The 15,851-nt window shown below is 46.4% G+C and overlaps 1 protein-coding gene across 1 annotated transcript in view; it reads right to left on the reverse strand.

Annotated features, from left to right (window-relative positions):
- Positions 1 to 448: 448 nt before the first annotated feature.
- OC90 (otoconin 90) overlaps positions 449 to 15,851 on the reverse strand; it is a 38,201-nt gene continuing 22,798 nt past the window's right edge. Inside the window, exons 9-15 of the mRNA XM_063079277.1 lie at positions 15,104 to 15,154; positions 12,981 to 13,028; positions 11,218 to 11,271; positions 8,287 to 8,403; positions 7,099 to 7,270; positions 4,366 to 4,472; positions 449 to 801 (exon numbers count right to left, since the gene is read on the reverse strand). Of these exons, the coding sequence (XP_062935347.1) occupies positions 449 to 801; positions 4,366 to 4,472; positions 7,099 to 7,270; positions 8,287 to 8,403; positions 11,218 to 11,271; positions 12,981 to 13,028; positions 15,104 to 15,154 (902 nt within the window). The remainder of the gene's footprint in view (positions 802 to 4,365; positions 4,473 to 7,098; positions 7,271 to 8,286; positions 8,404 to 11,217; positions 11,272 to 12,980; positions 13,029 to 15,103; positions 15,155 to 15,851) is intronic.

Genomic DNA, 15,851 nt, shown 5'->3' on the forward strand with positions numbered 1-15,851 from the left:
TATTTTTAGGGCACATACCAGAACAGCTGCCATCTCAGTCTTTGGTGTACATTATTGGTGGGTTATTAGTAGCCCACAGGTGGTCTCAGGAGATATATTAAATATACTCCTTGCTATTTTTTTTTAGTAAAATAAAAAGTAGCTTTTGGAAGTTAGGAGGTTGAGATATTTTTCCCCCATTGTCTCTGTCATCTCACCTTTAGAACCTACTCATGCACAGTGTCTACAACTAAACACTTCTTGAAAACAAAACAAACAGAACACATTGATTGGAATATTTATTGTTTCCATAGTGCACTACAAGAAGTAGAGAAGTACCCGTCGTCTGCCTTCTCTGAAAGCACATTTGTGTGCGAGCCGAGAAACTCCACGGTGCCTCATGCCTCCCTTCCCTTTGGGCCTCTGCTAAGGCTGCAGTGGACAGAGGAAAGACTGAGGACCAAAGAGGTTAAGGCAGAGGAGGAGGAGAACTATAGGGTGTGCTGGCCATTTTCTCTGGGAATCTTTCTTCCATGTTTAGCCTGGTCCCCAAGGGACCAAGTGACCTCCCCAGAAATCTTCTGGCTCTTCTCAGGCCCCCTGAGTGGGGCACAGCCTCCTCGCTGTTCTCCTCGGAGCTGGAGCCAAGGGAAGAGGCTGAGGGCCCTGCATGCACACTGTCCTCGCACGACAACTGCTTGCCCTGGCACTCCTGTTGCCCTGGTGACTTGAGGCTTTGGTTAAAGAAGGCTGAGGCCATGCACTCAGCCACCGTCTGGTCACAGGCACACAGCAGCCTCTCACACAGTCTCTGCCCCATACCTGGGAGGGCAAGAGCAAAGAAGCGGACATGAGGCCTTGCGCGATGGCACAGGAAGGCCTCTGTGGCCATCTGACTGCCCTTCAGCCCTTCTCCTTCCACCTGCATCTTCCAGGCCCCCTCTTGTCATGTGGCACATGCTCTGCTGATAATATTCCAACGTTCTTCTCCTGCTGGTAACGAGCCCCCTGCCAGCAATACTCTCAGCTTTCTCCTCCTAGTAAACTCATACTTGTCAGTCAAGACTAGCTTGACATCCCCTCCTGCAGAAAGCTCCCCTGCACTCCCAGGCTACGTGAACTGTCTTTCCTATGGGCTCCCGTCGAATCCCACCCGATTGTTCTTTCTATCGCAGCAGTTGATGTGTCAATTACACTGCACAGTAATAGTCTGTATATGTCTGCACTTTTCCCTTTTGCTGCACAGAGAAACTTGACAGCAGAGCCCATGTGTCCAAGCATCTAAATTAGTCTTCAACAAAGATGAGGGATTTCAAAAAGGTCATGGAAAAATAGAATTAAAAGATAAGGACTGGCCAGTTAGCACACTTGGTAAGAGCATGGTGCTAATAACACTAAGGTCAAGGGTTTGGATCCCCATACCAAGAAGCCACCAAAAAATTAAAATAAAAAAAAGAATACAAATCCTTCCAAAAACTTTTTGAAGTAACTTGTAGTTCTCGGGTTACCTCTCGGGAAGTATTTGTCTGAATTGTTACTTCCTATTTTTCTGAGCCAGCATGTCCCATTTGTCAAATGGAAACTCTTGTCTACCCTATTTCAATATTGCCAGATACAATACAGAATAACCAGCTAAATTTGGGTTCCAGATAATATGTCTGTCCACTTGGGACATACTTATACTAACAAAGTATTTGCTATCTATCTGAAATTCAAATTTAACTGGGCATCATGTACTTTTATTGGCCTGATCTTGCAAACTGACCCTGTTTCTTTAATGTGTGAGTTGGGGGGGTGTGTGGCTCAAGTGATACAGTGTGTCTGAAGGTGCTAGACGTAGATGAGCCTCCTGCCAATGTTGTCCTTGTTATCTGCAGTTTTCAATGAAGCTAAAGGTCTGGGTTTTTCTATTGTCTAATCCTACCTTGAAGCATTTACCAAGAGGACACCACCAAACGTCCTAAATTGGCCTCGACCTCGGCCCCAGACCTGCTGTTGCATTTCACCAGTAGCATGTGGAAGGAGGAGAGGCGACGGCAAACAGAGGTGCAGGAGCCGAGAGGAGACAGGGCAGGCCCCGTCCCCGCAGGGCGGCTCTGTCCTCCCACCCCGCACACCTCTCGTTAACCAGCACCCGGCGTCTGGCGCAGGCCACGGTGTGCGTAGCTCACAGAGGGTGGGAACTGGTTCACTAAAGCTTCCTAGATGTTCAGGCTGTCGCTGCAGTGTTCCTGGCTTCTGTGAGAGTGGAGGAGCGGAGAAAGAGCCTTCAGCCTTCAGACCTCATGGCATAATTACGTTATGTGACAATTGTGGTCTGATCATCACTCAAGGGCTCTCTAAATCCTCTCCTGGCTACTCATCTACTATAGGACAAGATGTAAATGTTTCAGTCTTGCACACAGGTCCTTTGGGTTCATGATCTGGTCCCTGTCTCTCTCTTCAACCTCACCTTGCACCCCAACCAGTCACCCACCCCCACTTTCTGTTCCAGCAATACAGAAGCATGTGTTGTTCCTAAACTACCAGGAATTCCCAAAGTGCCATGATTTTTCTCTTTTTCCTTTGCTTGGAACATTCATACCCAGTGTGGGGAACCTGGTAACCTCTTGTCTAATCCCACCTCATCCCCTCTTCTGACTTCTCCCAAGTTGTCCCATCGTCACTGACATACTTCAGACTCAAACCCCCTCTGTCCACACTCTCAGGGCATCTGGACTACCTGTGAGCACATATTACATGAGATTAGAACAGCCGCTTGCCTGACTCACTTCCCTCTAAGCTGTGAGCAATTTGAGGCAGGTTCATTGTTTTCCTGGTTTCCGATGAAGGTTAGTTGGATAAGTGGATAATTGAATGAATGAATGAGTGAGTGAGTGACAGGTAAGCACACAGCTCCCGGGACGTGGGAGCCACTCATGCTTGTACAAGGCAAGATGAGATGAGGTCCACGCTCTGTGCTGAGGGGGTGTGCAGGAAGGAGATGGAAGCAGCAGTGCGGGGTCTCCCCAGACAAACACGAAGATGAAAACAAACCTTACAGGGCTCTGGGGAAATTCTAGGAGAAGCCCTTCCTTTTAAATTGCAAAGCATAAGGGGGATGCAGCCACTGGCGGGGATGAGGATGTAGATGAAGCCAGCTCTAAAGCAAGCCTCGACTTGCTGTCAGGGCGGATGCTTGCGGGGCCACCACGATAGGAGGAGTGGCAGTGCAGGCCCACCTGCCCTTCAGCCAGAGCCGCTCCCCTTTTTTGTGGTATTCCTCAGAAGATCTTACTTCGGAAATGGGTTCTGCTTCTTAGAAAGAGAAAAATATACTTGGAAACCCTCTGGTATACTGAAGAAGAGATCTAAGTCTGAGGCCATATGGCTTTACAGTTCACATCCCAATCCTACCACTTACCTCTACCTGTGTGATCTTGGGCCTTGGTTGCCACCTCTACAAAATGGGGAGGATAATAGTGCTACCTCATGTGATGGTTGATACATATCGTAAAGCTACTGCTAAGGCTATGGGTAATGTCTGGAATCCTGTCAACAGTGCCAATTGTAGCACTCTTAATCCTGTTCATGATGCCAGTTGTCTAGCAACACGACCATGCTAGTTGTTGGGCTCTTTTACCTGCCGGTAATCCTGCCCTGACTGGGCCAATTGTTGCACTAGGGCTGGTTCTTGAGCTCCCAGACCCCTCAAGCCCATTCACAGACTGGGTCACAAACCCTTCATACACCAGGCTGGTTCACCAGACCCCTTATACACAGGTCTATGAGCTAGGTAACCAGCCAAAAGGTCCTTGGAGCCATAGGTTGGAAATCATGGCTGCTCAGGGCAGACGCCCAAGGCACTATCTCTCTTTCTCTGTCTCTCTCTCTTTCTCTGAAGAAGAACACAAGAGTAGCAACAAAACGAAAAAGATATATTGGTGCACATGTGCACTAATTCCACACACACACACGCACACACACACACACACACGCACGCACACGCACACACACACACACACACACACACACACACACACACAATTTGCCTACAATGAATGCTGAACCACACCCAACCGGACCCAAGGTGAGGGTTCTGACCAAATTATTCTATTATCCCTACACATATCAAGAGCTTAGACCAGCACATAGTATGTGCTCCATAGGCATGGGCTGTTTATATTATTACGGGTCTGCTCTTAACTACCCAGGCAACTCAACCTCTTGAACTTGAGTCTCCTTATCAGTGGAATAAGTGTAATAGAATGTGCCTCGACTGAAGAAGTGTGTCAAATCATGTTATAGATGAAGAAGTGTCAGGGAAAACATCTATAAGCATGAGCTGCAGTCATGATGCTGACCTGAATGAAATAAAAACTCACTGTGCAGACCAGGAGCACTTACACTTGGGTGTATGATCCGCACACACCACTGGTGACCGAGGAAGCCTCTCGAGCAGGCAGCCCAGCCTTCTCAACTGCTCTAGGCAGCAGTGATGGGAAAAACAGCACCTATGACCAAGACAAAGCCTTTACTGTCCAGAGCTCCCAGCTGTCCCAGGGACCCCCTTGAGGCCTGCTTCTCTCACATTCCCTGTAGTAGTGAGAGAAGCCAGTGCCGCTTTTCCAGTGCACATAGGGCTGAGTCATACACCCACCAAAGGCCATCATGTATGGTTGTTCAGGTTGTGTACTGCACAAAGATGCCACATCTAGGGCAGCATCGATCACACTAGATGCATCTTATTATTTAAAACTTTTTCTTGTATTTCTGTTATGACTATTGATGGCAAAGTTGTGTGATTTGCTTATTTATTACAACAATTTTCTCACAGATAGAAATAAAGAGTCTTGAGAAAGGGGTACCTTTTTTCTTTAGTTTATGCAAAAGTTCCATATGGGCTGCCAGCAACCCCATTCCCTCCAGCCTTCTACACAGAACAGTTAGTCCCACATCTATACCACACCCCCATTTGTCCCTAGCCTTAAAAGAGAGCAGAGTAACTATCCTGAGCATCAATAAAGAAGTGCATCTAGAAAAGTGTCCAGCATAGAGCAGGACCTCAGTACATACACGGGAATGAATCAATGCCTTGCTCTTTAGACCTGCCCACCTGGCCTGAGACAGCCTCACGATCTCCCGTACCCTGCCCCCCAAGCCAGATGAACATCCTTAGGAAACTTGTGATGACTCCTGCCAATAGGGAGCTACACTTGCTCCCTAAATTCTCCCTTTTCGACTCTTCCCTGTACTTTACTAACTCGCACTCCATCTTGGAAACTACAGCCCAAGCAGGGATCAGCCACAGACTCTTGTGTTTTTTGTTAGCGCTCATTCTCAGCCAAATTTCAGCTTTATCAACCTTTCCCTGTTGCCAGCAATCAGAGGAACAAGCCTGCCCTGCATGCTACACTGTCTTGTTTGTGCACTTGATAGGGGTAGGTGGGGATGAATAGTTAATATAAAAGTTAAAATCAAAAGACTGTGAGTGAATCAGAAATCATATATGATCAAAATACACTTAAATCACTTAAATTGCACAAAATATTTTGGTTTTGAAGATGCATCCTTGTAGAAGATGATAGCATTTGACTAACTCTTCCCTAGTCAAGGGTTTCCTCCTGTGGCTTTCAGTTTTTCAATTTCTTTCCATGGATATCATCCCAAGGAAAGCCACACCATAACTTATTTGTCTGGTCACATTTCATGTTTTTGTGAAATAAGGTCAGTGATCAGGAAACACCTTCAAAATCATCCCCACTTTCTTTCCATGGAGTTCAGCAGAACCCAGTGACTGCTGCTGCCTTGATTTCTATCTTTTGCCTTATATTTCTGAGTGCTGTGGCCTCAGGAACCTGACAGTAAACTGTTCCTTGTCTTGGAAAGCAAAGAGCATATTATTGAACCTCACAGTGTAAACATGCTTGTGATTCCATAGAGTGGCATAAACTTTGTTAGCAAAAAATCTTCTTTAGGGTCCCCTAGTGGGAGGTAAGTTTTGAAGGTTGCATGTGCAGCAGAGCCCATGGTTTCCTTCAGTGAAAGCCTGTGGAGGTTGGATAATGGGGCCGGGGTGACTGTGTGGTAGAGACCTTCTCAGAAGGTGGATGAGTAATACAGCCACCCAGATGACACCTGACCTGCAGGTGACATGCTCCATGTTTCTGCCATTATCATATCCTTTATATTAACTACAATAAACTTGTTCTTTTTCTTTTCTTCAACTTCATCTACAGTCATTGATTTTGCTTTGGCAACCATGCCATCTGAGAAGGATTTACACCTTTTGAATGTAGAACTCTCAATTAGCTGTGGACTGGGACAGTCCCCACGTGCAATCAGTCTCTAAACCTTATCAACTCTGCTTTCAGAGTATTCCTCAGACTCTAGTCTAGTCCTCCACAGTTTTCTCCATTTCTCCTACTGCATTTATTGTATTGGGCAGTATTTTTGCTTAATTGTCCACTTCTTTCACTACGAGAGCTCCTATTGTGCACAAGCAGTTTTTTTTTTTTGTTCTGCTCTGTTCAGGTTTAACCATTTTTATGTCTCCGCCACCTAGCATAGTGCCTGGCACAGAGCAAACGCTTAAGAAATGTGGGGTGAATGCATATATAATTGAATGAATAAATTAATGAATGCATGAGGTCAGTGACAATTCACCTAAGAGTGGTAGATATAAAATTTAGCAGTTATACTTAGAAGTTGTTGAGAAACTAATTTTGATGTGGCCTTCTGCAGGGCAAACCAAGGGGAGACCCAATTTGACATGTTGGTCTTTGCAATATAGGCCAACGGGGTCATCTGAAGTGTCTTTGCAGATCGGCCCTCTCAGGGCAGCTGGGCAGTGTTCATGGGGCTAGTGCCGAAGGGGCTCTAGACTCTCAAATCAAAAGATCTGGATCTGTCTGGCTCTGCCACTTCCTAGATGAATGACCTCAGAAAAGTCCGTCTCTGAGCCTCAGCTGCTCATCAGGAAAATGGATATATAATACCAAAGAGCTACCCAAAGTGAGACAGTGAATGCAACAAGCTCTTTGTGAAGCCTAAGGTGATGTCCAGTGCAGAGGAGGGCTCTGAGATCTCACTGATACAGGTAGCATCAGCACCTCCAGCCTCCACCCTCCCCACCAGTACCTGTCCAGGGCATCTCGTGGCTCGCCTCTTCCTTCCTGCCCACAGTAGCAGCCATAAAATTCAAATTCCTCCGGGCACCGGGACGTCCGACAAAAGAGCATCTCTCCAAGCTGCGCCATCACCTGTGTGTTGTCCCCGCTCCCCAGGTGCAGGAAGGTAAATCTGTCACAGGCTGATTAGAAACAGGGACTCTCAGGAGAGCAAGGAATGTCAGGGTGGCATCCACAAAAGGAGAGCTATGTCCCAGGTGCTACAGGGACAACTCTGGGTCATCCGAGGAAACCCCATGTCCTGCGCTTCGGTTTGCCATTCTTCTGCGAAAACTGTGCCACGCTCGGCCCCCTGTCTGGGACACCTCATCTTTCAAGGCAAGTCTTTTCTCGCCAGGTGTCTGATGCTCTGCTGGACTCCTTGCTTAATCTCCCTAAGGGATGAGGACTTGTCAGGACAAAAGGTGTGCTCCACGCCACATTTTATTACTGAGTCGAGCCTAGCATCCTGGCTGTCTTTTTTGACTTTCTGGCTCCATCAGGTTAGCACACCTGGCCAGGCTTGCCTTTTGGAGCCTTTGGTTTTCTTTCTCTGCCTCTGTCTCTCTCTGTCTTCTCTCTCTCTCTCTCTCCCTTTCCTTCTCCCTTCCCCAACTCCTCCCCTTTCACATGCAGCTTTCTCCATAGGTCTGTACTGATATTAACAAAGTCCTCCTCTGGGTCCAGCTGGCTGCAGCTCCTTGCAGGGGCAGGGCCTTTGGTAAGGCATCAGAGGAAAAAGAAACAGGGGGGAGGATTATGAAAATGCAAGTGTTTCATTCTTTCCAGTAAACCATGGTGTGGATGACGCCAGGCTCTTTCCTTCTAGGCCAGCAAGAGTGGTGAGAGCACTAGGGCAGGGGGTCAAAAGACCCTGGCACCTCTCCCAGGCTCAGCCTCACCACAGCTGAGTGAATACAGGTACGTCATGTCCCCTCTCAGCCTCTAAGTGTTCACCTGGCTAGGGGATGGGTAATATCTTCTAGTCACACCAACGTATGAAGGTCACAATGTTATAAGGTGGCCTAAGGTGCTTTGTTACTATACTTGATCTTAGCCAAAAGGCCGAGAAGTGATAAGGTGCTTTGTTAACACCCTAATCAAAGGGTGGCAAGGGTGGAGAGGACAGACACTTCTCAGGCTGCCTGCTTCTGCTTACCTTTTCCAGTTGACTCCTCAGGATCACTTTCAATGGACGAGACTGCCAACTCCAAAGATTTAACGCCAGCAGGGATGAGGGTTACACCTTTAGCTGTGGCTACAATCTCTGCAGATTCTGAAAATGCACAACGTTATGGTTCAGATTCCAAAAGTAGCTCAAGGAGAGATTTGTAGGTAGACACATGGTCAAGGCCAAATGTAGACAGATACCTCAGAATGCCAAAGCATTAGGACAGTCTTCCTCAGACTGGGTTTGCAGACATCAAGGCAGCTTCTCAGGGATCCACAAATTGTAAATGAGAATTTCCAAATTTTCTCTGATCACCTTAACACTGACGGGAGCCTACGCTAGATCATCTGGATGGCATCTCATGGAGGAGACCTGCGGCAGCCTCTCGGGCCTGTGTTTGTGTCATGTTCTCTATTGTGCACCTGCCCAGTGAAGCCCCATCATGGTGCTCGCAGCATGTGGAGAAGTGGAGCGTGGTAGAGAAATTATGCCAACTTAATAATAATGTAGCCAAGCAGAACTCCTCCTCAAACCTCTCTGTTTCCTTGCTCAAACAATGCAGCCACTCTCATCATATTTAGAATTGAGCACAAGGTCTTTCCCGTGGCCTGCGAGGCTGCCTGTGATCTGGCCTTACCTCCTCGCCATCTCTTCTCTTACCATCTCCCTAGCACTCTCTCTGGGTCTCCCTTTGCTCTGTGGTGTCAGCCCCACCTGCCCTCTTAGCTGGAGGCAGAGAAGTCTCCAGCCCACAGGCCAACTCTCCAGCCCACTGTGGTCCCGGGAAAGGGAACATCAGCAAGTTCAACCCCACCAATCTTCTGACCCAAGCTCAGTTCCCAGAGTACTGGGTGAGGCCTGGGCATCTGTGCCCAGTGAATGGCAGTCCTTCCCCAAATCTGCCGCAATGGTTTGCTTCATGGATCTTCTACCTCCTCTTGCACAACACTCTAGTACCCATGGGACTAAAGCCCTGCTGTAGTCTCAGTCTCCTAGGTTTAGCATCCTGCCTAATTCTCCAGTCCCACAAATAGCAACTGGTTAACTAGTTTCTTTCTATCATGTTCCTGACTGCTGCAAACTTGCCAAGTCTGGGTAGTAGACTAGAAAGGACACAGTTTTATAGTTAAAGAGATTTGAGTTTGAATCTTAGCTCAGCTACAGACTGGATGTATAACCTTGGGCAAATCACTTAGCCTCTCTAAATCTAAATTTCTCCACTTGTAGAATAATATTAATAGTACTTCTTCTAGCTAAATGCCTAGCAGTTAGGAAAGAGTCAATAGCAGCCATTAGAAATGCTCAGTAATCTAGGGTTCAAGACTCCCCAGGTGGAAGGTTCTACAAGCAGACAGAGCTCCCCAAAAACCCAGTGTCTGTTCTGCTAAGACTGAGCTTCCTGCCAGAAGCCCTCGCCCCCTGAGAAAGAATTTTCTAGGTTATTGGTGCTAATCAAAGCTGAGATCCTTTCACTCCCTTTAGATGAGGGTATTTGTGTTAGTCACTCCTCTTGGACTGGACAACCCTTTTGGAGAATAAATTCCTTTGATTCTTGCCCCTCTCACCTCCCATGCTGGGAAGGTCACAGTGTCTCAGAGCAGTCGGCCCACATCTCAAAACTGATCATATCTCACACTGATCATCACCTCGGCAAATTCAGTCGAGATTTGGGAATGTCATTTAAGTTTGGCCAAAAGGTCCCAGAGTGAGGGGCCAGGCCAGCTCAGGTACTAAAACACCACCTTCAACTTTCATCAGAGGGGAGAAGGAAAAATAAATGAGATACCATTTTTAAAAATATTAAAATGGGTAGAGTTGTTTTTGTTTGCTTGTTTTTAAATAATAGTGCCCAGTATTGGCTACCAGAATACATGTATGAGTGTAATCTGGTTCAATTTTTCCCTGGGGCAATTTGGCAACATATTAAAGACCCTAAAATGATTATGCCCTTTATCCATTAATTCAACTTCTAGGCATTTATCCTAACAAATTAGTCAGAAGTGGATGGGCATAAAGAAAGTGCATATCTATTATTTATAATAAAATGTTAGAAATAATTGGTTAGATAAATTATGTTTCCACACATATGGCCACTAAAAACCATGTAACAAAAATATTTAATGTCAGGGGAATACCGTCACATCGTATTAATTAATGGTACAACTCAGACTGCAAGACCATAGCTATCAAGACCTCAAATTCATTTCATTTATATTCGTAGGTACACTTGGAGGGGAGGAGACTAGAAGAAAATATATTCAAATATTAAAAATGGCTATTTTTATATTGTGACTTAAGTGAAAAATTACAAGTGACTTAAATGAAAAATGAATGTGGTTTTCTGTATTTTTCTAAATGCATCTCTTTGCCAGATAAGTTTCCATTTCTTCCTGCTAATGGATCTGCCTTTTCATCTTATTCGTGTATTTCTTTTGTTGGGGGCGGGACATGTAAAAGTATATTGGCATCCACGATTTCTTTCTTTTTTGGGTTTGGCCCCAGGCTCATTTTTTTTTCTTTTGTTGTTATTTTATTTTATTATTATTATACAATTTTACTATTTTTGTTTGTTTTTGTTTTTGTTTTTTCAGCTCCCACTTATGAGTGAGGACATGTGATATTTCTCTTTCTGTACCTGGCTTATTTAATGAACATAATTTTCTCGTGTCAAAGGGGTACCTGCACTCCCATGTTCATTGCAGCTCTATTTACAACAACCAAGAGTTGGAGCCAACCTAAATGTCCATCAACGGATGAGTGGATAAGGAAAATGTGGTTTATACACACAATAGAATACTTCTCTAACATAAAAAGGAATGAAATTCTGCCATCCCTAGGCTCATCCGGAATCCAATCGGTTTCACAAGTATATCAGGGACAGTGATACATACAAAGGCAGGAGGAGCCCAGTGTGCTTACCTGCGGGGGGTGTGGCCCTAGCAGCTCCCACACTTTCCTGATCTTGGCCTGGTTCTGCCCCCAAAAGAAGAGAGACAGGGTGAGCGTCTACCCCCACCTGTCCCATCTTAGTTTCCAGAGGTGCCTCCCATCCCACTGGGTGCTGGAGGTCTGTGCTCTCCACTCTGTCCCTGATCCGCCTCCCACCATGAGATTTCCTGGGAGAGCTGGTGACACCAGAGTCGCTGCTGAGCCAAAGGGAAACCCCAGACACGGGGGTTTGCTGGCAAACACAGCTGCAGCTCGTCAGGCTGGAAGCTGGTGAGTCTGTTGAAATATTTTGGGAATGCCAGCTTCTCCAGAATTTGGAGGAAAAAAGAAACACTAAAGGAACATCACATTTTTGAACAGAGGAGCGTGCAGTACAGAGACAGTAGAATTGTGTGACTGAAGTTGTTTACTGTGTGATCCAGGAAAACTGCTGAGCCTCAGTGTTTCTGCAAATTGAGCTTGTTGTTGTTTAACAGTTACGAAGTCCCTACTACATACCAGACACAGCACTAAGTGCTTTGCCGGTATCAACTCACTTAATGACAACCCCGTGAACTGGTAATACGGTGCTCACCCTCATTCAGAGATGAGAAAGGAGACACACAGAAAAGTTAGGTCACTTGCTCAAGGTCACAGAACTAGGAAGCGGCAGGATGCAAACCTAGGCAGCCTGGCTGACGCTGACACTTAACCACTGTGCTAGGCTACTATTTCACTGCTGGCCGTACCACAAAGAGCTAGAGACGGCAGCTAAGAACTTCTTTGGAAAGGAAGGAACTGTCTTAAACTTAATGTGCTCAAAGATCAAGACTATGATGGTGTTATACGAAAACCAAGCTTTGAAGTTTACCGACGTGAGTACAAAAGCTCCATCAAAGAGGCAGTATCTGTACCATTCTCAGTTGGGGCAGACTGTTCTCTACAAAAGCAAAACCTGTAGGGGGCCGGCCTGTGGCTCACTCGGGTGAGTGCGGTCCTGATAACACCAAGGCCACGGGTTCGGATCCCATATAGGGATGGCCAGTTTGCTCATTGAGTGAGCATGGTGCGGACAGACAAAACCTATAGATTCAGAACTAAAGGACTTCTCACCTGAGCTACTCTGGGCAAACGGCCCTTCTTCTCAGAGCTTCTCCTTAATCTGTAAAACGGGTATAATCATGGGCCTCCTAGGACCAGGGAAAAATAACTCAGAGTAACATAGGTAAGGGGCTTAAGCATATGCTGGCCCACGGAGGCCCTCAGCAATGTCATTGCCCGCTAACCAAAGAATCCATTTACTTACTTGTTCATTCTTAGTAATTAGTAAATAATTATTATCAGTTATTTATACTTATTAATAAAGGATCCATGGTTACTACATTATCCATGGCTATAATAATATAATTTTATATTATTGCTTATATTATGCATGAGCAAAGTAAATGGTTAGGTTAATTCTGCTGATGAAATTTTGGCCTAGATATTTTTAGATAAGATGGTGTTCTCCATGAGTCACTATTGTGAGATGGAAAGAAAACAGTGTTACAGCCTGAAATCTGGGCTTATAGGCCAACAAGCTACTTGCTGAATGACTCAGAACTTTAATCTCCATGAGCCTCAGTTTCCTACATGTTGTGAAATATTCTTCTCAGCCCTGTCGAGAAGTGGTCACCAGAGCTGAGCACAAGTGTTGAGATGGCATTTCTCCACTGGGTTCCATGCTGTCTTCTTCCAAAGTCCCCTCTGCTTACTTGTCCTCAAGAGAGTAGTCAGTCTGTCAGCTGTGGTCTCAGCCGCCACTGTGAAAAGAAAGCGCCCACCTTCAGTTATTGATCCAGCCGGGTACCTACAGCAAACAGAGGTCACCTGTAAAAGAAACAGGTTTGGGGGCCAAGGACTGAGGAGAGAAGGCCCAGTGCAACCTGATCAGGGAGTGTGGCTCCACGGTGGGGCTCAGTTAGGTCTCAATTCAGTAGACAAGGGGCCAGACTAGGGCCAGGCCTGTGTTGGGCAAAAAGACCAGCGAACAGCATCTTTGGTAGTGAGAGCCATTATCTCCCCTGGTTGGAACAGCTCCTTGTGGCAAGGCAGCTTAAGAGGGAGTTTGGTCTAGAAGTAAGAGCAAAAACATAAGAGGCCTCAAATCCCAGCCACCGGGTGTCCTGCCACTCAGCTCTGTGTCACACTTTACCTCTGAATCTCAATTTGCTATCTTAAAATGGACGTTACAGCAATTATTTCATTGGGCTGTATGAGAATTAGGATTATATATTTTAAGCAAGTCGTCCAGTATCCAGCATATGATTTGATCGTATGTGCTGCTTTTTACAGCCACACCAAAACCCTAGAACAAGATGCTGGTCCAGATCCTCCCCAAACTTGCTCTCATTTCATCTTTGTGCCACCCTAAAGAATGAGCATAATCATTCCTTTTCAGGGGTTGATAAACTATGGCCCAGCCCTTGTCCTGTTTTTGTAAATAAAGATCTATTGGAACACAGCCGTACCCGTTTATCTACATGTGGCTGCTCTGGGTTCAAAACAGCAGAGCTGAGTGGTTGTGACAGAGATCCTGTGGCCTACAAAGCCTGAAATGGTAACTATGTCTGGCCCTTTACAAAAAAACCTTGCCCATCCCTGCTTTATGCAAACAAAGAAATCAAAGCTTAGAGAGGTTAGACCACATTTACAAGGTCACAATACTGAAAAACGGGAGAGCCGAGATTCGACCCCAAATCGGCCTGACTCTAAAACATCATTATTTCATTACATGATGGTGAAAACAGTGACAAGCTTTGTGTCTTCTTCTCACAAGCTCTCCCACCCGCACTTGGGGGATTAACTTTCTGTGCCCACCCGTAGGTGGCTTCCCTCTCTGGAGGGCACATGTGTGCACTGCCCAGGCAGTGCTGTGGGGGGTGAATGTGTGTGGGCATCGCTCTCTTGCTCCAGTGAGACTTTAGACTCCTCCAGAAACCCGAGTTCCTTTGCATCTTTCCCAGGGACAAATACTCTCAATTCTTCATGCCACAAGGTGATGACAGTTAAGGCGGAAGGACTCATGCTTTGGAGAATTACCAATTTGGGGCTATTTTGTGGTTGTCTGATGGGGCTGTGAAGCCTGCAGCATGTCCTTAAGTTTGGGGCTAGGGATAGTCCTGCAGGAGGACGGAAGTTGCAGCTGTCAGTCATTCTGGGAATGGTTACTGACGGGGCAGGAAGAGTGGTGGAGCTTTGGTTGGGTGAGGGTGACATTTCCTCTTCTTTCTGGACCTGAACCCCAAGGCAAGGGCTGTGTGGGAGCCGTTGGGGCTGAGATGCCCTTGGCCACTTGGAGGATGGCCAGGAGTGAGCAGTACCAGGGTGTCTGCTTCTACCTTAGAGTAGCTGTAGCCACAGCAGTCACAGAGGAGGGAAATACCAAACATCCGTGGAGGTGGTTTGCAGACTGATCTCCCTGCAGTGTAGGCTTGCCAGATTCAGCAAATAAAAATATAGGATGCCCAGCTAAATTTGGATTTCAGATGAACAACAAATAACTTTTTGGTGTGAGTGCGTCCTGTGCACTATTTAGGACACACTTATCCTAAACAAGTATTTGTTGCTCATGTGGAATTCAACTCTAGCTGAGCGGGCATCCTACATTTTATTTGGCAGTTCCACAGGAGTGGGAATGAGAGTGTGAGAGAAAGCTGGGGAAGTAGAGAAGAGACTTGGGCCTCAGGAAGAACAGGAGTGGCTCTGGAACACCCCTGAAGCAGTTCCATAACAAAGCTGCTCAGGGGCATTTCAGGAGAGCTGAAGCCAGCAAGTTAGCAGGTGGCACAATCAAGACATGGTTTTTTGGGTCGCGTGTCAGCCCCCCTCTGCTCACCTTCTCCTGAGAGAGCTGTCAGGCTGGAGTCTGTGGGCTCCACAGGAACCACTGGAAAAAGAGAGCCCCCAATAGCAATGACCAATGCAACATAGTGTCAAAACCAAGCGCTGGGTCTCAAAGCAGAACTGGCTGGGGACTGCTGGACCAAGAGAAGAAGATGTTGCCAAAGAAGAGCTGTCCATACCATCTTAGGATGCCCTTGCTCTTTTACACCACCAAGAGCACAGGGTGCCCAGCAAGGTCCCAGCTCAGGAAGGACCTGAACCACTGCTGGGTTCTGGTAGAGATGGTGGGCACTATTGGACACAGGCTGATGACAACCAAAGAGCTGCAAACCTCAAAGGTATTCCAACTTGAGAATGCCCCTGTTCAAAGGGGAGGCAGGATGGTGGAGGGAAAAAAAGGGGGCTGGACTCGGAAGATGCGCAGAGATGCAACACACACTCCCACACCCACATACACTCATGTAACACCCATGCATCTACACACTGATATACACTCATGCACACACATACATGCACCTACACACACACACTCATATACACACCCATATACATTCATGCATACACACACCTATACATGCACCTATGCTCTCATATACACTCACTCACAACCATACATGCATCTACACACTCATACACACACCTATATATGCACCTACATACCCATATACATTCATGCATACATATACCTGTACACATGCACCTACATACCCATAGATACACACCTACATGCAACTATGCAC

The sequence above is a fragment of the Cynocephalus volans genome, chromosome 15 (assembly GCF_027409185.1).
Source record: "Cynocephalus volans isolate mCynVol1 chromosome 15, mCynVol1.pri, whole genome shotgun sequence".
Classification (NCBI taxonomy): domain Eukaryota; kingdom Metazoa; phylum Chordata; class Mammalia; order Dermoptera; family Cynocephalidae; genus Cynocephalus; species Cynocephalus volans.